The sequence below is a fragment of the Camelus ferus genome, chromosome 14 (assembly GCF_009834535.1).
Source record: "Camelus ferus isolate YT-003-E chromosome 14, BCGSAC_Cfer_1.0, whole genome shotgun sequence".
Lineage (NCBI taxonomy): Eukaryota > Metazoa > Chordata > Mammalia > Artiodactyla > Camelidae > Camelus > Camelus ferus.
Genome location: NC_045709.1, coordinates 21776345 through 21803606, shown reverse-complemented (window position 1 = coordinate 21803606; position 27262 = coordinate 21776345). Strand labels below are relative to the sequence as shown.

Below are 27262 nucleotides of genomic sequence, written 5' to 3'. Positions count from 1 at the left end.
GCCCTGACTGCTGGTGCCCGCCCCGTGCTCGCGCGCATGGTTCGCGCTCGGCTCCTGGGCGTCTGCTGCGGGAATTCACCCTCTTGGCTTCTGTATTGTCAGCGTCTGTAGAAGAGGTGGTTTGTATCAAAGCGGTGGAGATGCTTTTAAATTCTCTTTTGAAATATGTGGAAGTTGAACTAGAGTGACCTGCAGAGTAGTCAGTTGCCTTAATTTCTTCGTGTGTGCGTGTAGGACGCGGGGCCGCGGGGGGCCACCGGGGTGGGGGGCGAGCCGTCCTGCTTGTCCGTCACTAGTGGCGTCACGGGGGGCCCGCGGCTGTTTTGCAGGCTTGCGGACTCTCTGTGTGGCTTACGCCGACCTCTCTGAGAGTGAGTACGAGGAGTGGCTCAAAGTCTATCAGGAAGCCAGCACGATCCTGAAGGACCGAGCTCAGCGTCTGGAGGAGTGTTACGAGATCATTGAGAAGGTAATTGCACGCGACAGAGGCGTCAGGTGCCAGGGAGGGGCTGAGAGAACCACCTGTTGAACAGTCTTTGAACGGGAATCATTCCTTTTGCTCTAGAGCGGTGGTCTCTTCTCTTGTAAGTATCTTAACTAACCATTAGCTTTTAATCGTTTCTTCCTTCGCTTTAAGAAACACTTAGTTCTTGTGGGGTCTCTGAAGGGTCTAGCCACCCTCCGCCAAGCACTAATGATGTCTTACGAAGTAGCAGGTCAAAAACGTCACCAGCGACTTTCTGGGTTTGCCTAAGCTGAGGCTTCAGGAGATTAGCTGACCATACTGAGTTACCCGAGCTGTCGGAATGCGGAGGCTGGGCGGACATTGCACACACTAAATATAATCACACTTACTGTTCTGGTAATTTTTCTTTTTTAATGGAGGTACTGGGATGGAACTCAGGACCTCGTGCCTGCTAAGCAGACGCTCTACCACTGAGCTCTACCCTCCCCTCTAATTGCCTGTGTTGATTTTGTCATTTCAGTTCATGCCAAGACATTAGGCAGCTTTTCACAGATTGATTGCCTTGAATGTGGGAGCCGGATCTCAGCCTTTTCTGTTTCACGTCGGCAGACATTGGTCCATCCGTTTTCCAGTCTCCATAGCTCCAAAGTCATCACTTGTTTGCTTTTTTTAAATTCCTTTTTAAAAAGAGATTACCATTTGCTTTTTTATACTCAGTTTTTTTATTGACTCGTTTGCCATTTCACTGGAATTTGGGTAGGGGTAGAACTGAGTTCAGGTGTTCATTTGCCCTGCTTCACTGGAAATATCCAAAATTACTATTAGAATCAGAACAAAGCATATAATAGGCTCAGTGCCTGGCAGCCCCGGGCGTGCAGAGCGCGTGCGCCCAGGAGGTGTTGGCTTTTCTGGTTACCAAGTCTGTTTCTCTCATGTGTTCACAATACCATTGTCCTCTGCTCATTAGTGGACGGGAGGGCAGCTCAGTCCTGTTGATACTCCTGGGATAACTCGCCCATGTGCTCTGCTGCCAAATGGGTCCTGTTGCAGAGCACCCGGGCACCCAGAACTAGATGCTGGCCTGTGTGTGGAGGCGGTCTAGCCTGGTGGATGGTTTTGACTTTTTTTTTTCTTTTATTGGGCAGAGGGTCATTACGTTTATTTATTTTTAACGGAGGGACTGGGGATGGAGCCCAGGACCTCGTTCCTGGTAAGGTCTGAGCTATGCTCTCTCCTTTGCGGCTGGTTTGGAATGCCACACGTGTGGCTGTATCATCAGTTATCTGCAGACAAAGGTTCAATGGAGAGGAAATAAGATCACTGTCTCACAGCATTCTGACTGCCTTTCTTATGTCAAAAGCTTTGTCCTGTTAATGCCGATCTTCAGTGTCTACCAATCTTTAACTGAAAACATTTCCCAATCTAGAATCTACTGCTCCTTGGAGCCACGGCCATAGAAGACCGCCTTCAGGCAGGCGTGCCCGAGACCATCGCGACTCTGTTGAAGGCAGAAATTAAAATATGGGTGTTGACAGGAGACAAACAAGAAACTGCAATTAACATAGGTAATTCATTTAGAATATAATTTCCTGATGCTGATTTTTGTTTTATGTCTTTAAAGTGTTTTGTATAAGTGCCTCTGGGCTGCTCAAACGCGCTGACGGATGGTGTTCTATGGAACTCTTCGTTCACAGGGCCAGGAGAAGTTTCCCAAAATCAAATGAAGATGCTCTGATGAGGATTATCTGCCTGTTATAAACATTAAAACTATGATGCTTTCCTGAAGAGTATTAGAGACACGTACATAGGATAGAGAATTCAGGAGTTGACAAGAGTTTGAGTTTCTTACTGCTTCACAAAAATGTAGTGTAAGAGACTAGGAGCATGTTTTCACTAAGTTTAAATATGCATCATTGTTTTATGTAATTATAGCCATTTTAATGATTTTTACCAATTGGTAGGTTTTTCTAAGAGTCTTGCATCTTTCTCTTCCCCGTCTGGACTGGCAGCCTCTTTGCTTGCTAAGCATCGCAGACCTGAAAATGGAAGAAAGGGAATTTAAGTCCAAATAGCTCTTTTAGTGTTAAGGAGGCACATTTTCTAATTTTGATTTTTTGAGTTTTTTTTAAAGTTATCTGGTACTTCTGTCACCCTTGTGGGGTCCCAAGCCCTGGTGTGTACGTGGTAAGATGAGTAAGTTAGGATCACATGGCTTCTAACGTATTTATGGAACTAAACTCAGTGCCATAGCTCACTTGAGGAAGAAACATGCTGGCACGTCTGAATCTGAGCAACTGGTGTCCTCTTCAGAGGAGTCTCCTGGAACATTATCACCTGAGTCCAGTGGGTCCCTTTCCTTCAGCCTTCTCTTTGAATCAGTTCTGTCTCTCCGAGAACTTCCGTGGTCGACAATACCGGCCGTCTGGGGTGGATTTTACCTTTTTCTTTCTAATAGACAGAAGCCGTGTAATCAGCTTTTACCTAGGCTATAGCTAATCAGATGCATTTTTGGACTCACAGACAAGGGAGATTAAAGTCACCAGGGACTGATACGTCACCAGTGATGTACGCGCAGTCTCTGAAGCACCAGTGTGAACTTTGTGCTTGCTGTCTCCGAGACACGTGTTCCTGGAGAAGGGTGAGATGTTCCTGTGTTGACCGGCACCACTACTAGACTGCAGACCTGTGGCTGACAGCCCTCGGTGATGCCGGCAGCCGTTTTATCGGTGAAGGGTAGCACATTTGCTTTTTGTGTAATGTCTCTCTGTGTATAGGTATTATTTCCCGTGTAATTTTGGCATGAAACACCTGCTAGTGGCAGGTGGCTCCTGCTGTTCATACAGGGCACACGAAGCCGGCTGCTGCCCTGAAATACTTACCGCTCAGGGGTATTAAAGCAGCTCACTGCTCTCCCAGGGCAGTGAGAAAGAAGTGCGTGGCCCATCAGCTTGAAACTGCACTGTCAGTGACCGGCTGTCCCGTCACGGTCAGGTCTGGAGTATTCCTCCGGGGCCGGTGCCCTCCCACCCCGGCCCCGGCCGCAGCCCTCAGCTCCCCAGAGCCTTCTCCCCTGTGTCTGCCGTGAGAAACATCAGTGCCCTGACGGCGCAGCTGTCCCGCCCTTGGGAGCACATCCCCTGTCCGGTTGCCTTATGCCTGCGTTCATCAGGGTCCAGCTAAGTTTGGATAAACTCAAATGAAAGCAAAAGGCCAAAAATAAACCCAGAAAACACGGGTGGCCTGTTGTCCCTGAGGGAAGGTTTTACTCGTCTGTGGAATGAGGCTTCTCGGAGTCTTGCAAGGTAACTGATACCTGTCCACAGTTTCTTTTCCCATTAACAGCTTTATTATTTTGTGGTTTTTTTTGAAGAAGGCGTAGCAACGTGTGTAGTTTTGGTTCTGGAAGCACTCACGTCCGTTAGATAGTTTAAAATTGACATTTTAAAGTGAGTGCTCCCCAAGACCACTAGAAGGTGACGCCTTCTGCTTAGAGCTGATGACTTTGCCAAAGTCTGATTTATCCTGGAGCTTTTCTAGACTCAGTTCTCAAGAGCGGATCCGTGGAAGTCAGACATGTCTTGGGTGCTGCGTGTCTTCCGACAGCCAGGGGGCTGATGTTCTGTGAGAGAGCCGTGTCTGAATGACTTTTTCCCTTTGTGTTCAGAACTCAGGTTTGTAGCCCTGGCTGATGCTGAGGGTCCAGTGTCGTTTTCTGAGTTAGGGTGTCTGCTGAGCCTGCAGATGATTCAGTGCAGAGCTCCAGATGCGATGTTCGACTTGTCCGTGTCGGACCACGGGCGACGGCGGTGAGCAGCCTGGCGTCGCGCTCCGCACGCAGGGTGGATTATAAGCTGGGGTTCCAGTCCACATTCCTCGCTCCCTCAGTAACGTGCACTCTTACTGACGTGTCTCCCATCCTCCCGGTTGGATGTGCTGTCCGTTTGAGCGCATTCTCTGTACATTTTCCCAGGGGACATGTGGGAAGAAGGGCAGGTACCCAGCAGCTCGGTTGGGATGAGCGCCGGGCGCTCTGCTGCGGGGCTGTCCCGGCACGGCCCTCGGTCCTCATGTGTGAGCAGTCCTAGGGCTCGCGGTGGGCGGTGCGGAGTTCACTGGGTCGCGCGCTCTGGTTAATGACCGCGCTACGTGCTGCTGGGTCTCGGGGCTCGTGACTTCTGGTGTAGGGCTCATTTTAAACGCATTCACGGAGCTTTCATGAAGACCCTTCTCTGAAACTTGAGTTAGAAGACCTGGGAGGAGGAAATAGTATTTCATCCATTCTAAGACGCGTGTTGTTTTCATGCTTCATTGCCCTGGAATTGGGGTGTCTTATAATTGTTGACTCTGACAATTTTCTTATTTCCCTTTAGAGGTGACGTCTGGTGCCTGGTGCTGCTGTTTCTCTTCAGCATTTGCTCTGTTTCTCTATCATTTATCCATCATCTGCCCATCATCCACTGTCCATTCATCATTCATCCATCCATTTATCCATCTATCCATCCGTCTATCCATGTATTCATCCATCCATCTATCCATCCATTATCTATCCATCATCTGTCTGCCCATCCATCCATCCATCACAGTTTCAGAATTTATTTAAAGTGTAACTTTTGTTTCATGCCTTGAAAATAGATACATTTGTCCCACCAAGTTTGGGGATATCTGTGTCTCTCATGAGCCTGGAGTGTTATGTGGATACAGTCATCCTGCCTGTGGCTTTGAGGTCCTTTGGAGCTGGCGCAGTGCCAGGACCCCGCTGTTCTGTGCTTGGGTTTATGCTAATGAGCTGTGTTTCCAGGAGGTGGCCATTTTCTTTTTCAGCTTAAAAGTTTGGCATCTGCCAGTCTGAAGTGAAGTTCCAGCTGTGGGCTTTGTGGGTCGTGTAGTCCCTGTTTCCTTATTACGACTGGGTGAAGCATCTGTCACAGAGTCGGACAGTGGATGTGGGGTTTTCGGACTCTCAGTTTTTTCTAACGGAGGTAGGAGGCGTGAGAACAACACCCAGTGCATATTCCATTTTAAAGTCATCACGCTGAGGGTCGCTTTCACTGAGGACCGTCTGAGTTGGGATCCCACTGCCCCTCCCCCTGCATTTTGTTGCCCATCATTTGATACCTTCAAAACGCTTCTGTAGTCTTAGAAGCTTCGTTTCTGAGAGTAAGAAAATGTAGACTTACCTGTCCTATTCTTGACTGTTGGTCGGGTTCTCAGGGGGTCCTGGGGGAAGGTGGCCACGTTCCAGTTCCAGTGTTGTTCACGGAAGAGTCAGGTATGGGATTTCTTGATTATCTGCAGCTCCCTTGTTGCCAGATGCTCCCCTGTAGGCTTGGGGAACTTACAATCCGTAATTGGGGTCTAAGTTAATTAGGAGACCAACTCAGGAACGAAACAGATGAGAAGGTACCAGTTGTGCAGTGAGGATGCCAAGCAGGTCTGGCGTTAGTGGTAGTTGTGCTATAAGTGTTAGCCCAGCGTGTGACGTATTACACCTAAGTCCTTTGTGTAAGTTTTGTATTTACTTCCCATTGAGACAGGTGTTATCTCCCTTTTAAAGATAGAACTGGGGCACAGAGATAGCAAGCAACTTGGCTTGGACCACACAGGAGAGAGGATGCTGAAAATCTGAGCACAAAACTGTGATACATAATGCTCACTCCCCAGAAGGGAAGACACAAGTCCAAGAGGCCGGGGAAGGCTTCACGGATGAGACAGGTTTAGAACGTGAGCCTCGGGATTTGTGTAAAGCAACTAAACAAACAAAAGAAGAATGATGGCTCAGTTATGGGGAGATCACGTGGTCAGGCTGAGGCCGCGTGTTCCTCCCTGGGATGGAGCAGGGTCTGGGGATCTGGAGGGGGAGGTGCTCAGGGTCCGGGGATCTGGAGGGGGAGGTGCTCAGGGTCCGGGGATCTGGAGGGGGAAGGTGCCCAGGTGTGGTTCTGTGGATGAGCCTCAGGGTCCTGGTTCTCTGATGAGGAAGGACTGCACTGAGCATCCTTGTTGCAGCCTGGAGGAGATGAAGGGTTCATCTTTCATCGCCTGGGCCTGATGTCTGCAACGTGTTCCCTACACTCACAGTCAAACATTGAGTGACAGTCTCCCTGAAATTAGTTAGAACCAGCAACACACTTGTTCAGGATTTGGAACCAAGTTGAATCCCACGGGCGGGGAGCTTGGTCGGTCCTAGATGTGTGATTAGTAAGGATAAGCTGTTCCTAACCCTTACAAGACAATCTCCAAAGAGGTCTAGGTCTGGATGTCTTTGACGATATCTTATCTTAAAAATAGAGGCCCTGATGGCGGGTTCTGAGAGGTCTGGTTGGGTGATACTTTCTAGTGTGAATGATTATTTTACTTTCGTGAAATCAAGTCCTGCTCTGAGGACCACAGACCCTGTAATGTTTTGATTTCTTTGAGTGTTGATTACACTCAGGTAGCAGAAAGACTGAGCGCCTTTGTGGTGTGCCGTTCACTGCAGCTGCAGTGAGATGTGAAATCCCAGAGGCTCCCTCCTCGGCCGCTTTATGGTCGTTTTGTTAGATTGTGAGATTAGAGGACTAGACCGCAGTTTACAAGTGTGGATCGACGCTTCATACCTGGCTTCTCTCCAAGAGTTGATCTCATTTTATCCAAAAACATTAGGAATCAAGCACACAAACTTGGGTTGACATAGCTTAATTTGCCACATTAGCTAAGTCATGTTTAACTGTGTTAAACGGCCATGGTCTGCCTAGAGCAAGTGTTCTGTGTGATAATTCTCTGAGCACAATCTTGCTTCGTTTTCCAAATTGATAAAAAAAGAGAACCTGTTTCTTCTCAGAAACCTTGAATTTTGTGTATTTAAATCCATGAAGGTGTCGGTGGCTTTATGTATTACCCTCTCCCTGTAACGGCTAGAAGCATACTTGGAGTTTTTCCGTAATACTTTACGCAGCTTCTCTTGTCAAGTGACATTTTGCTTAAATATAAAATTTGCAGATATCAAATTGCAAAATATAAATAAATTGCAAACTAGGAAAGAAAGCAGCAAGTGACGGTTTAGAAATTACCGCCGACTTCCTCAGCTGTCGTCCAGGCCGCCGCCGGCCAGCAGGCCCTTTGCGCTCGCTGTGCTAAGTCTGTAGCAGTCTGCGTTGCGTGGAGCTGTGGGAAGCCTCCGGGGCCGAGGAGGAGGGAGCCTGATGCGGAGAGTGGTGATCAGAGTCCGATCTCCCGTCTGTGAGTGAGAACGAAATAGAGGCCTCCCTTCTGCACGTAGTCTAAGAATTTCTAGGAGGGAAGAATCCATTGGTAAAATTTTAGTGGGAAGCAAAGAGCTCAATTATTTCTGTCCCGCCAGGTAGAACATTAAACGGCATTCTGGGGAAAGCTCATTTTTACTCATCAGTTTTGTTAAAACATGGACCCGAGCAAGTTTGAAAATGTGCAGAAAGCTGTGCCTTATTTCCTCACTTTATTCGTCCTCTTAGAGGCTTAACAGGTATTTGCCCACGTGGCCCTGTGATTTTAAATTACTCAGTTGTTTTAGCTGTTAAAATTATATGTGGCGGTTTTAACCAGTGAAGTAACCTCATTCCCTTGAGATAACTGTGGTTAACTGCCTGGTCTAGGTCTTTATGGTATTGCTTTTAAAAAAAAGTTGAATTAAGTAAGAGCCATAATTTTGTGCTTTAAAGTTTGTGTTCTGAGGTAATTTACAAAATGATCCTCACAAATGACACTCATTTGTGAAGGATACGCTTCACACATTCCAAAATAAACAAAACAATCGCTTGTTTTCTCCCGCCGCCCCCACCCCAGAAAAGCCAGGGTTTCATCATCTTAATTTATGTTTCTTTTTTAAATTGAAGTACAGTTGATTTGCAGTGTTGTGTTAGTTTCTGATGTAGCGCGTAGTGGTTCAGTTATACAAGTGTATGTTCTCTTTCAGGTTCTTCTTCATTGTAGGTTATTACAAGATACTGAATATATAGTAGGTCCTTGTTTGTCTATTTTGTTTATAGTAGTTTGCATCTTTTAATCTGAAGCTCCTAACTTAACCCCCTCTATTCCTTTCCCCTGTGGTAACTGACCACAAGTTTGTTTTTTATGTCTTTGAGTCTCTTTTCTGTGTTGTAAATAAGTTCATTTGTGTCATTTTTGAAGATTCCACATAGAAGTGATATCATATGGTGTTTTTCTTTCTCTGTCTAACTTCCTTCACTCAGTATGATCATCTCTAGGTCCATCCATGTTGCTGTAAAGCCATTCTTTTTACGGCTGAGTAGTATTCCATTGTGTAAATATACCACATCTTCTTTAGTCATCTGTGGATGGACATCTAGGTGCTTCCATGTCTTGGCTGTTGTAAATAGTGCTGCTGTGAACATGGGGGTGCATGTATCTTTCTGAATTAGAGTTTTCTCTGGACATATGCCCAGGAGTGGAATTGCTGGATCATACGGTAACTCGTTTTTAGTTTTTACAGGAATCTCCGTACTGTTTTCTACGGTGGCTGCGCCAGATCACATTCTCACCAGCATCTCACCAGGAGGGTTCCTTTTCTCCACACGTTTTCCAGCATTTATCATTTGTGGACTTTTTAATGCCCTTCTGACCAGTGTGAGGTGATACCTCCTTGTTAGTTTTGATTTGCATTTCTCAGATAGTTAGCATTTTGAGCATAATTTTTGTCTGTCAAATTCTATTTTGTGCCTGTGAGTAGGTTTCTTAAGGATGAAAAGAGGACACAGACGCAGCAATTCCGTGACTCGTCCATCAGTTAAAAGCCTGTCTCCTCGTCGGGTAGACACAGGTGCTGTGGAAACAGGTGTTTGGACTGTTCCTGGGAGAAAGCGCAGGCTCCTGCTGCCCGAGCACAGCAGTGGTTCCGGCCCTTCCCTGGGACGGTCCCCTGCGTCCTCGCCCGAGGGTTGATACTCTTCATGCTGTTTGGTCCCGTGTCTGTGATCGTTGGTCCATTAGGGTCGTAAGGGCCACGTTTCTAGGTGGAAGGACTCTTTTCTTGCCTTTTCTCAGTGAGGTAGATGGAGATGGGGCTGGTGGAAAGCCCATGTTGGTGCCAGCTCTCTCAAGGGTCACCCGAGGGTGGAGGTGGGTTGGAAAGAAGGGCCCCGGCCGGCACCCCTGGGTGTGGGGATTTGAACAGGAGCCAGCAGAGGCTCTCACCTTGGTTGTGGTGTCACAGGGTGTCACCAGCTGTCACGTGTGGACCACAAAGTCTGAGTAGCAAAGGGCTCTGTAGGAAATGTGCCTGCCGCGCAGGAGACGCGGGAAAGGGCGGCTTGCCTAACCCGCAGAGATGCTGTGGTCTGAAAATGTGATGGGAAGCGTTAAGGATTAGTACTGGGACACTGTTGTTCCAAACTTTTATTTTTTTAAACACAGATTTCATTCTTGAAACAGGGATGGATCTGAGCTTCTGCAGGAAAAATGACTCCATCCTTGAATCCTAGGACTCCTTTGACGCCTGCTGTGAGAATTACCTGCTGCTTTAAAAAGCAAGTGAGGGTCTTGATATTCCAGGAGGCACGTTTATGCCGCTTGGGAGCATCGTTTGATTCCGCGTGTCTTCCTGAAGTGTTAGCTGTTATTTTAGAGAGCCCACAGCTCATGCTCATATCCTACAAGGATTACAGGGATAAAGGAAAATCTGCAGAAAATTGACGAGTACTTATTTCAGCCATTAGTTGTGAAGCCCTTCCAGGCGGTTCTGTTCGCATGTCTGCAAGAGTCGCAGTCCATGGAAACGCTCCCTGCCCCCTTTCCTGTGCAGTGCCTCTATGTGAACCCATAGGCACAACGTGCTAGTGAGGAAGCTACAGGAAGGGAGGCTGACTTCAGATAAGCATTGAACATGGTGAGTTCCTGGGGGCTGGTAAATTCATGTGTGTTGTCATTTCTTTTATTTCAGGTTATTCCTGCCGGCTGGTATCACAGAATATGGCCCTTATCCTATTGAAGGAGGATTCTTTGGATGTAAGTAGCTTTGCCAAAGTTATATTTGCTATAACTGTGTTCAACCCTTGGTTTATTTCCACTATGGCTGGTGATCAGGGTTTAATTTTTTTTTAATCAAAAAGCAGTAGATGAAACTACTCAGTGTGTTTTCTGTTTTAGTTTCTGTATAGATGTCATTAAGTCCTATCTTTAAACATCAAAAGAGTAAGCTCCGAGCGTTGCTTCTGGTAGCACTCTATTTTGCTCACCTGGAATTGTGCAGTAAAACGGGACAGATTTAATCCTGTCTGACTTCCGGTTATGACTTGCGTTCAGTGGTGATGGATGTCTCCAGTGTGGTTGCTAAGGAGATGCTTAGGGTTTTCTTTCTAGCACAGATTTTGAAGTAAGGGTGAGAGTCAAATGTCAGGAGTTGTTTGCGTTTAGCTGGTAATGGGATGCGTAGGCACCGAGCTCCCTCACGTCCCAGTGCCACCAGCTCACCCGCCCTGTCATGGCCCGAAGCCACTGAGGCGACCCTGGCTGGGAGCTGGATTGAGAGTTGAGAGTGGGCAGTGACCTGCTTGGTGGTTTGACGGGAAGACATGAGCTAAACACCAAGACTCCATTTGTCAGGACGGTGAACGAGTGCGTCACTGGCAGGCCCCCTCGGCCACACTTGCTGTCACTCCATCATATTTAAATGCCAGTGCCAGGACCAGTGACAGGGTTGGTGACACTTGTAAAGGGGGAGGTACAGTCCAGAGATTTCTGTACTTGCAGACGGTGGGGCCATGAGTCCTCCTGTCAAGACCAGGGCACCCAACCAGTTCAGGACTCCAAAGGCAGGAGTCAGGGAGAATCCGTGCGCCGCCGAGGCCCCACTGGCAAGATGCCCTCCTCGGGCTCGAGAGCCTCAGGAGTTATCCCAGTGCGCCCCTCAGCTTTGGGCCACTGTGTGCAAGAAGCCCAGCAGCCCCAGGTCACCCCTCATCTCCTGGACACTAATCATCACCTGCTCTGGGGGAGCGAGGAAAACCCTCACCCCACCCAAGTGTTCCCACCTCCCCTAGAGCCCCCATCCCACTTGCCTCTATTTTTCTCTCTAGAACTTCCCATCCTTGGAAGTAATATGTATTATACATAAAGCATATATGAAACTGTATTTATACAAATATGGGAATATATTACAGAAACATACTTATATAATGTTTATATATGTAGGGGAAATACACCTAAGATTTACCACCTTAACCATTTTTAAGTGTCTATTTCAGTGGCATTGAGTGTGTTCTCATTTCACAGAGCATCACGTTCTCAAGGTCCATCCGTGCTGTGACAGGTGTCCGGATTTCCTTCCTTTTCACGGCTGAGTAGCATTCCAGTGTGTGGATGGGCCACATTGTGTTCCATGGACACTTGGGTCGCTTCCACCTTTTGGTCATCGTGAATGAGGCTGTGATGAGCCTGAGTGTACAAATATCTCTTTGAGACCCTTCAGTTCTTTGGGGTATATATTTCACCCAGAAGTGAAACTGCTTTGTCACGTGGTAATTTTAGGTTTTAACTTTTTGAAGAGCCACCATGCTTTGTTCCACACACCTCACTTTGTGCACAAGAGTTCCAGTTTCTCCACATCCTTGCCAACATTTGCTATTTTCTGGGCTTTCCTTGGCTTGAGTTTGGATAGTAGCCATGCTGAGGTGTGTGAGGTGGTGTCTCGGTGGTTTCGATTGTGCATGTCCCTGAGGAGCAGCGATGCTGAGCGCCTTTTCGAGTGCTTATTGTCCGTTTGTATCTTCTTTGGAGAAACGTCTGTTCAGTCCTTTGCCCATTTTAAAATTAGGATGTTGACTCTTTTTTTGTGGGTGTGTGAAAGACTTTATGTTTTGTCTGTCTCCCTCTGGTCCGTAGAATGTAAGGTCCACGGAGCCGAAATCTGATTCTGTTTTTTAACTGTGACTCTACCTCTAAAACAGTGCTTTGTGCAAATTAAGTACTCAGTTAAATGTCTGAATGAATGCAGAAGCTTCAGATGATTTCCCAGTGACCGGTTAGAACTTCCGTGTAAAGACGGGTCTTGCCCCCGAGGCGGGGGCGGGGTAGCGGGACGGTCATGGTCGCCGGCGGGAGGAGGGCGGCAAGCACGCTGTGGGCGGTGATGGTGCGGAGGAGCGCCTGGAACGCGGGCTGCGGCCACCCGGCCTGGGAGCTGGGTGCGCTAGAGTGTCTGTGCCCGGGGCTCCCTCGTTTCCTGAGGACCTTCTAGATCTAAGACACCCACAGTCCTAAAAGAAGCCTCTTTTTCTGGAGGTGACGCAGAGTGAGCCTCAGGTTTCCTCTCACACCAAGCACTCTCTGGAGTCCAGGAGATGATGGACCGTCACCCCGCCTGGCACTGAGACCTGCAGCCCAGGCTGGGACTTGGTTTCCCCAGACCGAGGCGTGACTTGTGAAGCCAAGCAGAAGGCTTTAGGTACATGTGCCCGGCTTCCCTTGGGAACCTGTTCAGAATGGTTTTCCCTTAACCAGCTTTCAACTTCTGTTCGTATCAGGGCTGCAGGGTCTGAGGATCTGCGGAGCAGAGCTGCAGCCACCAGGCACTCTTTCTGGTTACATACTTGAAGGGGCACCTCACATTTCTGCCCAGAGTCCTCTGCTGCCCCATCTCCTCCACCATCCTTTAGTTTGGTTAAAGGCATTCATATTCTCATGAAAATGTGGCTTAGTGGGTGTGGAATAAAAGCAGATCCCAGGGCAGTAAATGAGACACAGTGGAGCCCTGGTGGGGCTCCCGGCCGAGCTTCTCAGGTTGCAGGGCTCTGGTGATGCAGCAGACAGGACAGGGGCCAGGGTGGGGATCATGAGTCTGGAGCACTGCACCTGCTCCCCACTTCACCTGCGTGTATGTGCTGGGGAACTCGGGGGCTTACGTCCAAGACCAAGAGCTGGCACCCGTCACCCTCCCCTGACCTGCAAGTCTGTCCAGGCTAGGACTCCAAATGCTCTGAAATGATTGGGATTTCCCTCTGTTTTGAGTTTCTCAGCTGTTGCCAAAATAGCATGTCAGCTCTGGGATACAGAGGAGACCAGTGGTCGTGGAAACGAGGCACTTGAGGATGTGCCCCCAGTGGGGCACAGGAGACTGTGTTAGGATGCCAGGAGAAAACGTGATTTTTTTCTTCTTTTTTTTTTAAGATTAAAAAAAACTGCTGCGACTCCAGCTTTATTGATGACAGTGTATGGACTGGCACTGGCTCACCCAGTCCTATTTCTGGCGTGCTAACCAGGGATGGGAGGAGGGTGGGGAGAGGGAGGCATGGACCCTCACAAGTGAGAAGGGGGCTCACGGGGGGCTCACTCGTTTTGCTTTTAGCTCATTGTGAAACTTTGGAATCCTTGGAGGGGAGGGTAGAGCTCAGTGGTAGAGCGTGTGCTTAGCATGCATGAGGCCCTGGGTTCAATCCCCAGCACCTCCATTAAAGTAAGTAAATAAATAAAACTATTTGCCACCACCCCTCTCCGTAAAAAAAAAGAAAGAAATGTTGCCATCTGGATTACTGGTTAAATGGATTTATGGACTATATTTAGCTTTGGTTAAACTGACTCTTGTAGGATGCTGGCTTAAAAGGATTTCTCTTAAAAAAAAAAAAAAAAGGACTTGCGATAACAGTAGTGTAAACAGAAGCTCCAACAGGACAGCACCGATGGACGCACATGCTGGTTCAGGTTCCCTTTGGCTGCTTGATGTATTAAAACAACGATCAGATCCGACAAGTTAAACAAATTTCGGCATTAGCCCCCAGGCTGCTGTCATTAATCATGCATCTTGCCCTGTGTGCATCGTCATGCTATCTGGGAACATTAGCCGTGGTAAAATGAAACGGTTGGAATTAGTGAGACTTTAAAAACTCAGAATACTGAATATGAGAATAAAAATCTGCAGTGTTATCAGCAATACTTTGAAGAGGTGTGTTTAGAAATGCTTGTACGGCTGTGTGACTTACTGCATCAAATGTGGGTCGTTTGTCTCAAGCGGTGGTCGGAGCCACCCCACCAGTGACAAAAGCTCGTGTCCGGGAGCATGGGCATTTTGTGTGACTCAGTGCTCTCAGTCCTCCCAGCAACTCTTTTTTTTTTTTTTTTTACATTTATTTATTGAGTTATAGTCATTTTACAATGTTGTGTCAAATTCCAGTGTAGAGCACAATTTTTCAGTTATACGTGGACATATGTGTACTCATTGTCACATTTTTTTTCACTGTGAGCTACCACAAGATCCTGTATATATTTCCCCCCAGCAACTCTTAAAGGTAATGAGATTTTCCTTTTTCAAGGCTGGTGCTAAAATATTTGAAAATTTCTCTTATTTTTTCTAGCTACCTGATAATAAATTCCTGATAAGATTTACCTACTTGGTAGGATCGCCTAATGGTTGTATTTGTTCTTCAGCATCTTAAATTCAAATTATAAACCTTCTGGAAGGTGTTCTAGTCCAACTGAGCTATTCATTTGACCTTAACATTATTTCATTTAGATGCCTGCCTCCCTTTACTACCCAGAACTTAAATTTTAAAACAGTGTAAAATAAAATGATCTTTGTATTTTAAAAAAACCTACATTTTCTGTCAGGCATTAGTGAGAAGTGAAATGTTCTGTGCTCTCCATTGCGATAGTCGCTCGCCCCAAGTGGGCATTCATCACTTGAAACATAACTAGTTTGACTGAGGAACCATTGATTTTAAGTAATTTAAGCAGCCACACGTGGCTAGTGGTGACTGTCCTGGACCGCACAGCGCAGGTCGTTTCTAAGACCTTCCAGCACACGTCAGCAAACTATGGTCATTGGGCCAAATCTAGCTCACCACTGTTTTTTTTTTTTTTTTTTTTCTGTCTCAGTTTTATTGGGATATAATTGACATTCAGCACTGTGTACATTTGGGGTGTACAGCATAGTGAATTGACTTATATACATCATGAAATGATCACCACAATAAGTTTAGTGAACATTATCTCGTATAGATACAAAATTAAATAGAAAAGCAACGTTTTCTTGTGATGAGAACTCTTAGGACTCACTCTGTCACTTTCACAGATGACACTCAGCAGCGATCATCGTATGGGTCACGTTGCACATGACATCCTCAGGACTGACTTACCTGATGCTTGGAAATTGGTACCTTTTGACCAGATTCATCCAGTTGCCCCTCCTCCCACACCCACCTCTGGCACCCACAAGTCTGATCTGTTTTTCTACGAGTTTGTTTGGTTTTAAAGTGTAATTGACCAACAGCACAGTTAGTTCCTGTGATACAGCATAGTGATTTGACCACGTGTTTTGTAAAGTTTTATTGGAATACAGCCATCTACCTGTGGTCAATGGCTGCTTTAGTGCTGGACGGCCGAGCTGGCTAATTGCAGCACAGCACAAATGACCCACAAATCTGACTGTCACTGTCCTGTTTTTTGCAGCATGTTGTTTGTGGAAACTGACCCAGTTCTAGTTCCATTTTCTGCTTTTGCTGAGCCTCTAAAACGGTGTATTTTGAAATGTTAACAGGCATTATGAGAGAAATGGGATTTGGGGCTAATTTGGGGAGCTACGGAGTTGTAAATAATTAAGTAGGCTTTCCTACCGCAAGTTTTGTGTACTCTTTAAAATTTTTTAAATTGTTTAAATTTTTAAAAATTGAAGTTAGTAAATTACAATGTGTTAATTTCTGGTGTACAGCACAGTGTCACTCTTTAATATGTTTATTGCACTGTGAATCTTAGGTTGGTATAGAATATTTTCTTAACCAAACTTACCTAACCATTGAATTTCTTTTTGGATGAGTAACACTTGTGATAAACAACACAGATTTAGAAATGTTGCTTTTAAAAATAGAGTTTTCCTCTTGACAGATGATGGAAAGTAAAAAGCATATGAAAAGGAATGCGCAGAGTAAGAAAACAGAAAAATGCATTTTTAACTTATGAATGTATATTAAATCAGCAGATATTTGAGTGCTTTTAATAGGCCGGGCAGATTGCTAGAATTGTGGACACAGCAATTCATGACGATATATTCTCGACTCTCCTCAGGTTTCTGTTTTAGCTGAGAAAACAACCATTCAATCCTGACTTGGACAGTTAAGTTCTTTTTGTGGCAGTTGCCATGAAGGAAGAGTATGAGGTGTGCTCAGTACGTCTGGCGAGGGCGGGGGCCGGCGGGCTTTCTCTGGGAAGGACGAGATAGTAAATATTGCATAGATTTCGTGTGCCATAGGCTCTGGGTCACAACTCCTCATTTCTGCCCTTTAATGAGAAAGCAGCAGGTGGTGGATGGACGGACACACACACACACACACACACACACACACTTGTGCATACATTGCTGTGAGTCACACACACATGTACATCTGTCTCTCTGCACTCACATTTTTCTCCAGTATTTTCCAAAAATGACTGCATAAGTCATACAGGAAGTCTCAACGACATTTTAGAGAATTTGTTCTCATTTGTCTCATGTTCTGTGAACACAATTCCCTGAACCAACAAATCAGGCATAAAAAAAAATCAGTCATAAAAAAGATCATTATGAAAATTAGTACTCTTGAGAGGGAAGGTAGAGCTCAGTGGTAGAGCATGTGCTTAGCATGCACGAGGTCATGGGTACCATCCCCAGTACCTCCATTAAATAAAAAAATGATAATAAACAAATAAAATAAATAAATATTACCTCCCCCCCAAAATGAACAAAAAATAATAATAAAATTAAATTAAAAAAAAAGAAAATTAGTACTCTTGGAAATTTTAAAACTACACTTATAAGTAATTCAGGCATCCAAGAGAGAATCATACTGGAAATCAGAAAAATAGAACTGCGTGGCTGAAAAATATTTTGCATCAAAACTCGAGGGATGTGAATTTCCCAGAGAGAGAAATTTGTAGCATCTCTGCTTGTTCTGTAGAAGAAGAAAGGCTTAAAACTAGTGAGCTATTCATACAATTTAAGATGTTAGCAAAAGAGCAAGTGAAGACCAACAAAATTTGAAATTTGATTCTCCAAAAAGGCTAGTGAGGTTCACACACACAAAGCTGCTCAAGGGGGAAAAAACCCAACAACGTTAGGAATGAGTGAAGAGAAATAGCTCCGGGTAGAGAGGGCAGTGACTAGAATAATACGAAAGCTCTGTGTAAATAAACTTGAGGCTTAGGTGAAATGGGTAATTACCTAGGAAAAATATAAAACTTTAGACTCAAAGAAATAGGAAACCTGAATAACCCTGCAATTCTTACAGAAATAGTATCATTACTTCTGATTTTTCCTCCAAAGAGAACACTAGACACCCTTGTGATGTCTATAGTCTGGTTTTGTCAAGCATTAAAGAACAAACGGTTCTAATTTTACACAAAATCTTCCAGAAAATACAAAGTCAGTACTTTTCAGTGAAGTTTGATGCTTACAGTAACCTTCAAATCAAAACCAAAAAGGGCAGAATGAAGAAAAATTGCAGGTCAATCTCAGCTGTGAACTGGGAGGTCACGTTCTTTGATAAAAAGATGGGCAAACTGAATCCAATAATATAAAGAAAATCATACGTGTGATCTGGTTGGGCTTAATTCCAGGAATGGAAGCCTATGTTTTCTTTAGAAAGATCTGTTATGAATATACTTTACCTCATTTACAGATGAAAGAAAAAACACAATTAACTGCAGAAAAAAAAATTACTATTTGTTTATCATTAGCCAACAACAGCAACAAACTTTATAAATTCTGGAGTAAGAGTGGACTTTCTTGACCTGAAAAGGTACATCCACCAAATCCTCTGTCCAGTATTCATGGTCACTGCTTCTGAAGCAGAGAGACACGCACATTCCCTGCCAGTAGTCCCGCTGATTGCTAGATGTCCTGGATTGCTAGATGGTGTTTAAAAGAAACAAGACATTTCAGGCAGCTGGAGCGCCGTGCCCCCTCCGCCTCCATCCCACTGCCTGAGGGAACGCACTGCCCGGCACGCGGGCTCCTTTCCCGTCCCTGTGTGTGTCCACGAGCCCTGTAGACCCGGCTGTTGGTTCACTTTCACGTCCGTGAGGTCACGTTTTGTGTATCTTTGTGCAGTTCTCTTTTTCTCACCCATGTTTTTGTTATTTATTCATGGTGATAAATCCGGCCCTAGTTCGTGGCTGCACAGCACTTAAAACTTGGTGGCAGACATTTAGGATTGCTTTCCTTTTTTGTGTTGTGGCCAGGGTGGCTGAGAAGGTTGTAGTTCCCTGTGTTCCTGCACCTGAACAGAAACCCAGCTCCTCGGTGAGCATGTGGCCCCTGCCGCCCGGTACTGCTTAGTTCCTCTCTGGAGTGGTTCTAACCCATCTCCTTTTCTCTGGGAGCGTGTACGGGTTTCCATGGCTCCAAATCCCCATCTGCAGGGATGCCCCATCCTTAGTACAGCAGACAGGAAAGCGTGTCACTTTGCTGTCTTTGCGGAAGGCCAGCAGCCACCTGTCAGCGGGGCTTATTCGTACCGCTTCCCAGCTACTCGGGGGGAGTTTGCAGCGTGTTCCTTTGCCCTGGTTGGTGACAAGTTCTTCTGGGACCTTTGTGACGAATTGTGTTACCAGTATTTGAAACATTACTTTCTTTTTAAGGATCGTGGACTCACATGCCTGACAAGCCTTTTTGGTGCTCTTCCTCTCTTTCCCATTGTGGGTAAGTGGTTTCTCAGCCCCGGAGGCATGGATGCGAATCCTTTCCTTGCTTCCCTTGTCCACTGACCACTTAACAACATCCGACTTTTAAGAGCAGTGTTTGGTACAGCTTATCTTGTCAGATGCTCCAAGTCCCTGCCTAGTTACCTGTTTGGGGATCTAGAGAGAAAGCGATACTTCCAGGGTGCCCCACTTCTGGAACATTTATTTTCCATTTCTGAATCATGAGTGTCATGAGTCACACTTTGTTCCTTTAAAAAGATACATTAACAAAATCTGATAGGTTGGCTTAGGTCATAGGGTACAAATTGTTGTGGGCAACTGGCCCATGTGGCTTCCATTGGGCATAATAATAGTAAGCCTTTGACATGTGTGGCAGCTGCTCCTGTCTCCAGCCAGGATCAGGGCTTAGAGGGTGGTGCGTGTGTAATTTAAGCAGTAACGTAGAGATTAAATATGTAATTGGAATTGATTTTGCAGAATAAAACTGAAGTCTGCTGTATCTTGAAAAGGAAATTATTGTAGACATCTAAATAGCTTACTGTATAGTTTAATTACAGTTTTAGTAGTAGACAAGACTGAACTGATAAATCTCTGCAAGGAGATGCAAGTTGGACTTAAAATCGTATTGCATTTGTATGGAAATCAGAAAAGCTATAATGCCAACCTGAATGTAAAAAATTTCATTTCCTTTAAGTTAATTTTTTTGACTATAATTATATGGAGAGTTATTATTTCATGACGATATACAATTTTTTATCATCATCTGATTAATTTAAGGTCTTTCTTGTTACTTATGTGGTATTTGCAGTAGTTAGATAATAGGTTTTAGTTTTAGAGGTTGATTATTTTTGTATCTGAATTTATTTAAATTTTGGGATTTTCTGTTCTGTTGAATCCATGAGTTAGAGCTGGTTTTCGATATTTCAGGTCTTTCTGGTGAGAATTGACTGGCCAGTTTTGTGAGGAGGCAGTGATTTGCAGAGAATGGAACTGAAAACTAGCTTATCTGACAAAAACTCTTAAGTTAGGTACAGAGAAAAGGCAAAAACTCTAAAGTTAGATATTAGATACCTAAAAACCCAGACATTTGCTTTGCTGACCGGATTCTTCTTGTTCCTTGACTTTGTTGTTTATTGTGGTTTTACTTACGAATTTCTTGAGTTTACTAACTCGTTCGAATTCCATCATGCCATTTGCCGAGCTACTCACATTTTCCCCATGGCTTTTCTTCATTACTGCAGAATCAGAAAAACTAGAGTGATTGTGGGGAGGTTATTTTAAGAAACACCCCTCCTCCTTCACTCCTGTCTCTGAGCCCCCCCATCAACCTTAGTATTTACACTTAAAATACCAACAGGAGATAAGAGCTAACAGATAAACTGAAAGAGAGGTTTTACTGTTTTCCAAGACAGCAGTTGGTAGTGCAGCCACGTGCATGTTTGGAATTTGATGCTGCTAACCCCTCCCTGTCCACTCCATCTACCAGCCCCTCTGCCTCAGGACACATCGTTTATATCAGCTAACAGTATGGGTTCCCGTGTTTCGTAGGATCAATGTAAACAATACAGAAGTTGATTATTGGTCTGTAAATTACGTGCGAGTTCCCAGCATAGAAGCATGTCATATTAATGAAAGCAGCGTTGGCATTCGGGGCCAGGTGTCCATCCTGTAGCAGAGCCGGACCCTGTGGGGATGCCCAGGGTCAGACCCCTCCCCCATGACCTCTGCTGCAGCTCCTCTCTGAAGCACCCAGATAGTAGTATCTCATGTATATTTCCTGAGTTTTTCAGGTGCTTAAAACCACCACCAAAGGGAATAAATTAACTACTTTATGATCAAGGGCACGTGGCCCCCAAACCTTCTGGCGCCTGGGGTTTGGTGGTGTTGACGCCCTGTTCCCTCCACACCAGCCAATCAGAGGATTGTGCACGGGCTGATCGCATACCCTGTGACCTTCCTCCCTTACCTGGCCTTTAAATATGCTTTGCTGAAATCCTTTGGGGAGTTTGGGGTTTTCTTAGTTAGGCATGAGCCACCCCATCCTTGCTCAGCCCTGCAGTAAACCTTTCTCTGCTCCAGACTTCGATGTTTCAGTTTGTTTGGCCTCGTGGTGCAGCAGGCGCACAAACTTGCCTTTGGTAACAATCCTGTGGAAAAACACGTGTAGGAGCGTAAAGATCTCGTGAGCACAGCCGGATATTTATGTGAGATTCCTTAATATACTCAAGAACTTGAGCTACTGATGGCATAAGCCCCTGTGTTTCATTTCACTTAGATTTCCGATTTTGCTGTCTCTGTGCGTGGGTACAACTGGCCGTGCTCTGCCACTTCTCGGACTTCAGCTGACTTTTCATGGTAGAATGTGCGGGTTGAGTGACTCACTGCGGCCACGGGTGCAGGCTTGGTTAGGAGCATGTGTTGTATATGTGAAGGATCCTCATCCGAGCAGACCTGAGAAGTGAGGAGCTGAGGACAGCATGGGGCAATATGGGAAGGGGAGACGTGGAAGAGATGTTGGTGTGGGTGGTCCTCATGCAGGGGCGGGAAAGATCTGCCCTCTTGCAGCTGAGAGTGTGCTGAGATGGGCGTCAGGACGGAAGGTATCAAGCCCTCCAGGTGAGTAGAAGGTTGGCTGAGCCATCTGATTCCACCTTAGTGAGCGCTCGAACACAATTGGTCAGTAAATCTGTTTTAAGCTCTAGAGTAGTCAACAATTATACGAATGGGAGAAAAAATTGATTTTTAAAAAGACCTTGCCCCTTTTTAGAAATGATCAGACTTAGATTCTATGGTTAGTTCAAACTTCCTCTAGCAGGGCCACTCCATGGGATGGGGGACCTTATGCTGCTGGTGGAAAGGTGGCGCCTAGGGCGACAGGCGCCTCAGGACTTTTGCGGGCTAGTGCGCTCCTGGACCCTGTCCAGCATGCGTTGTTGTCAGGCTCCAGGGCGACGGTGGGGCTGGCTCAGTCAGCCCCTTAGCCCTGGACTGGGAAGAACTCCCAATCGTCTACATGGCAACAATGCAACTGAAAACTGGAGTTTCTGTTTTCCAGCAGTGGTAGGTGAGGTGACTGCAGCCAGCCCTCCTGCTGAAAATAACTAAGGCTGTTGAATTAAGATAGTTTTAAAAATAGTTTTTAAAGCATTGAAGAGAAGGGATTCTCAGGTAAAATCGAAGGGAGAGCGAGAAGGACCCCAGGAGGCCAGAGGCGCCTGGGACAGGCAGCCTCCTTGTCCCGAAGGGCTTCGGGGCCGCCACCCCGGGGCCAGGGTGAGCCAGCTTCCTGGGGGCTTGAAACCTGGGTCCTCATCGCCTGTCAGATGCAAAGCGCTTGCAGAAACGAGCTGAGAAGCTGAAGGTTGCGTTTTGCACAGAAAGAAAGTGATCTTGGGTGTGAGATCTGAGCACAGCGGGCTGAAAAGCAGAGAGTGTTAAGGACTCAGCAAAGCCCAGGTTAATACTGACTGTTCTCAGTAATGCCTGGGGGTGAAACACCGATCTGGAACACAGTACTTCAGTACCTTCACGTTGAGATGAGTGGGAAATAGATCTTGTGTTGAAAATCCTCATGCTGTTTGGGAAGGGTTTTCAAGCATAAATAACTTTACAGTTGATAGAAATCTTAAGGCTCAAACCCTTTCCCCCCTTTTTGATAGATGAATGGAACAAAATGTTAGAAGTAGGCCCTGTGAATCTGATTGATGGATACCTGACACCAAGGGTGAAAACTGGAAATCAGTGAACCAATGGTGACATTGAAAAAATTGTTTTTTTCAGTGAAATTGTGTGAAAGCATAGAGGGAAAAGGAGACCTAAACAAACATGAAAAACTGCAAGAAATGGATGATCGTTACGATGGGAAGCTGTTTTTTTGATTTTTATTTTATTTAGTTTTTGGAAGGGTAGGTAATTAGGTTTATTTATTTATCTTAACAGAGGTACTGGGGATTGAACCCAGGACTTCATGTATGCTAAGCATGCGCTCTCCCACTGAGCTCTACCCTCCCCCAATGATGGGAAGTTAGTTTGAGGGCAGTTGATTTGAGGGTTGAGCAGTGTCTCTGCAGCAGGATTACTGATGCTGCTGTCTGGCCCGTTTTATCACTTCCTGTGCTGTGTTAGAGTGACTGGTCCACGCAGCATCCCCGGGGAAGTCATCTTATGCTAGTTACCCAGCGTCTGCCCTCTTCTCCAGCACACAAGATGGTACCTTGAGACGTCGAGAAACATTTACTTAACAACCAGGAAAGATGCTCTTGATATAGCTTACCTTGTGCATTAGTGAGTATGAAACCCACTTAACTTGTGTCAAATGCCAGACTTCTTACTCCCTGGGCTGAGTGTTGGTGGAAACACTGGATGACAAAGTCACCGTCAGATTTGGCCCGTCTTTGATGAAGTCTGTTTTACTTTTCTATTTTTATTTTCTGCAGCCTTTTCTGCTAACTTGGTGCTTTCTTGCCATTATCTTGGCTTTTTAGAATAAGTACATTTAACTCCTGAAGTATTATCTTAGGCTGATGATGCTTGTAAATGTCCATATTGGAAATTCTTGATGGACTTGGCAGAGCTGAGAGATCGGTTCCTTTCTCCTGAGTATGATTTTCTTGGGTTTTATTTGATGCATTTCTATTTTTTACTGAAATGTAATTCACATATAGTGAATTCACCTTAATGCATTCTTACCCCTGTATTATAAGACATGTGCACATGGCATTTTACATTCATGTTTTAAAGTTTTGAGACAATGAAAGAGGAATCCTTCTTTCTGTAGGCAATCTTGTACATTTTGTTTTAAATTGCATTCAGATGGCAAACACTCATTAATTGTAAGTTTAGTTCATGGGGCAAATGTGTTTCCTGTGTGCCTTTTCCAGAGAGGCCCCAGGAGGTCACTTCTCATACTGAGATGGTATCAAAGTATATATAATGGCAATAGGTAAGTGGTCTAAAACATTTACCCCAACAAAGGACTCAGTTCTGGAGAAAAACAAACAAAAAAAACCTTACTCTGTAATCTGTATTATTCCCAACCAGAGGTGTTATTTACAGAGATTTTTGTAGTTTTTTTTTTCCTTTTGTCAAATCAGATCAAAAACCATCCTACCTTTTTTAAGTGAGCCCGTTTTTCTTCATTCGGGCTAATGTTGATATTCACCAAATCAGGTCCTGATACATAAGTGAGGGAATCGGCGAGGGGGGTGGGCTGGGGGAGGGGGGATGGCTTAGGTGACAGTGGGTTCCTCTCTAGACACCTGATGGTCTGTTTTCTTTTGAAGTATTATTGAAAGATGGTTGTCAGAATTGGAAATCGTAGAGAACAAATCTGCACGGAATCTAGAGCACATTTGCCCCAAAGTTTGATGTCTTTAAAATCCACAGGAGGCCATGCATTTTGTCCTGTGGACGTGATTCAGTCACACCCTGACCCTGTGTTATTTTTTTATAAATTGAGACGTTCAGGGAATTTACATGCCAAGTGGGAGATGTGTAAATGGAGCTCAGCAGATTTGGGGCAACTGGCAAGTTTAGTTTCTTTTGGAGAGGAAAAAAAAAAAAGAAATGGGGACTAGTCAGAGCGACCTGAGCAGCAGTGTGAGGGGTGAGGAGTGGATCAGGAGACAGCGTATCGCAGGGGAGTGGGAATGTGAGATGCACAACCACGACATTTCTGAAACCTAGAAAAGTGATGACTCTTGCCCTGCCCCCCCCCCATACTTTGGGAAGGGGGGAAATAATCTGAAACAAATGTTTATTTCTGTTGTGGGGTCATTACAGATCTAGGTCATCGTATTAGTGTAAGAGAAAAGTTGATTTGCAAAGATTTGCTCATTTAAAAATTAGTAGGTAAGTCCATTAGAAATATTCGCAATTAAATATCCTAAATATTTTGTTATAAATTATGAGCAACTGAATTTTAAAGACTATAGTCTAAGATGCACCCCCATCCCCCCCAGTTAAATCTGAACAGAAAAGCTGGGACCATGATTTTTTTCTTAAAGGTTCTTTTTAGTATCAACACGGAAGTGATGAAAGGGTTTTTTTTTTTCCTTAATTTTTTTTCAAGGGAGGATTTGAAGAGGTCAGTAGAAAAATCTTGTAAATTCACTGAATATATATTCTTCTTTACACAGTCATTTTTCTGATTAGCATCATTTTATGGTTTTGTCATTATGACCAGTTTTTCTTTGCTTTGGGTTTATCACCGTCATGGACTTTGGACACTGGAGGCTTTTACCTGGATGGAAACAAAACTGCTATAACGTTTCCTTTTGTAGAAAGCTCCCCCAAAGCTGGTCCAAATCCATCTTTCCTCATTTGTGCCCAACGAGTCTGAGCTGGTTTACTGAACAAACCTGCCTCATTACATCCTTAGCATCTAGCAGGCCACTAACGTTTGGATGGGAACTCAGTACAGCGAAAGGCTGAAATTCCCCCTTTGTAAGTTCTGTTCCTGAGCCTCAGCCTGAAGCTCTAGGCCTGATGCTGCTCACAGGAATGATCGCTCCTTCCTGCTTTATCTTGACTCCCGGCTCCTTAATCTCTCAAAGTCGACTTGGACCTCCGTGACCTCATCTTAGGGGGTTATTCTGTTCTCTGTTGGTATCGGCGGAGGGCTTACCGTACGACCCCTACAGCTGTAGGCTTGTTTGTTAAAGACATTCTTTGTTTTCTTTTTCAAGTTTTTAAGAAAGGTTATTACTGGCAAAGGTTTTCACTTCTATTTTCTTTTATAGTACAACATTAAAAACCTTTTTAATTGGAATGTAGTTGATTTACAATGTTAGTTTCAGGTGTATAGCACAGCGATTCAGTTATACATGTGTATTTTTTTCTTTTTAGATTGTTTTCCATTATATGTTATGACAAGAAATTCCACATTACTATGTATAAAATAGATAAACAACAAGGGCCTACTGTATAGAAACTATGTCTAAGACATTGTTTCATGATGTCAGAGCGCTTTGAAGTGTCTCGCACGCAGGCAGGTGGGGGTGAGGACGCCTACTGAGCTGAAGTCCCTGAGAAGCGTGTTCTCTGACGGGAAGCTGTCCTGCGTTTTCCTGCGTATGTTTCTTTTCTACTTGACTGGTTAGCAGAGCCCTCATTTTTCCTGCCTTTGATGGCCTGTGTGAGCCCCTGAAACACGGCTTTCATGGCTTAGAAAGAGACCGTAGGTTAAGTCAAGGGGCTGGAGTTCCTATTATCACCGATTTATACCTGTGGTCTATGATATAGAAGTGAAAAAGGAGAGGAATTTGGAGGAAATTAAACTTTAGAAACAGCCTCTGGTTGACTGAGTTATAAGCTTGACTCTAATTTTTGTCACTGTAGGCAAGGGCTTTCTTTACCGTTTCAAACTTCACCTCAATTTAATTTATATTTTCTAAGCTGTTGGGAGACACAGTTAACTTTAACAAACACGCGACTTTGGTCTTTCTGTATGGTTTTGATGGCACCTGTGTTGTGAGATACTGCAGGAAGGCTGAACGGTGTACTCCCCACGCACAAATCACAGTATTTCCTCCAAATTATAAGTACAAAGGGCACTGGAGATATGTGTGCAATTATGTCTTTAGCACGTTGGTGATTTGCTGTGAGTTGGGTAAAGTCCAAGTGGTATGAATGACACTTGCCCAAGGGTGGTCTCGTCTACGTGAGCGGCTTTTCAGAAAAATAGTCAACTTACCCAAATAGAGTGATTAGAACAATTTTCCTGGTGACCACCCCTCTAAGTTTTCACTTCTATTTCAGCTCCTGTGAGTCTTAACAGCTGTGTATGATTTTAAAGGAAGTCCCTTCTGTCTGCAGGGGTGTGTTGCTGGTGGCTTACTTAAATTGGTGATATCTGTAAGGTTTTGCATTTGAATCGTCTCCCAATGAGGCCAGAGAGGATGCTTGACTTTAATGCTGTAAGGAAAACTTCACAGCAGCGACAGATCAGGCATGATCAATGACACGCAGTCACATTTTGGGGGAAAAGAACTTTCAGTAGGAAAGGCGTGTGATGAGAAGAAAGACGTACAGCCGTGGAGGGAAAGGAGATTGGTTGCGGGGTTTCCAAAGGCATGTTTGCCTCGGCCGTCAGAGTCAGAGACGCTGGTCCCTAGGAGGACACACAAGTTGGAGTCCAGTCACCAAGAGATGTGCCAAGGT

General features: G+C 45.1%; 1 protein-coding gene across 2 annotated transcripts in view; it reads left to right on the top strand.

The window, feature by feature from the left end:
• Nucleotides 1–27262, top strand: part of LOC102506353 (phospholipid-transporting ATPase IB) — a 416600-nt gene that overhangs the window by 103905 nt on the left and 285433 nt on the right. For both annotated transcript variants that reach the window (XM_032496428.1, XM_032496427.1), the window contains exons 22-24: nucleotides 330–469; nucleotides 1893–2031; nucleotides 10380–10444. In XM_032496428.1, the coding sequence (XP_032352319.1) occupies nucleotides 330–469; nucleotides 1893–2031; nucleotides 10380–10444 (344 nt within the window). The remainder of the gene's footprint in view (nucleotides 1–329; nucleotides 470–1892; nucleotides 2032–10379; nucleotides 10445–27262) is intronic.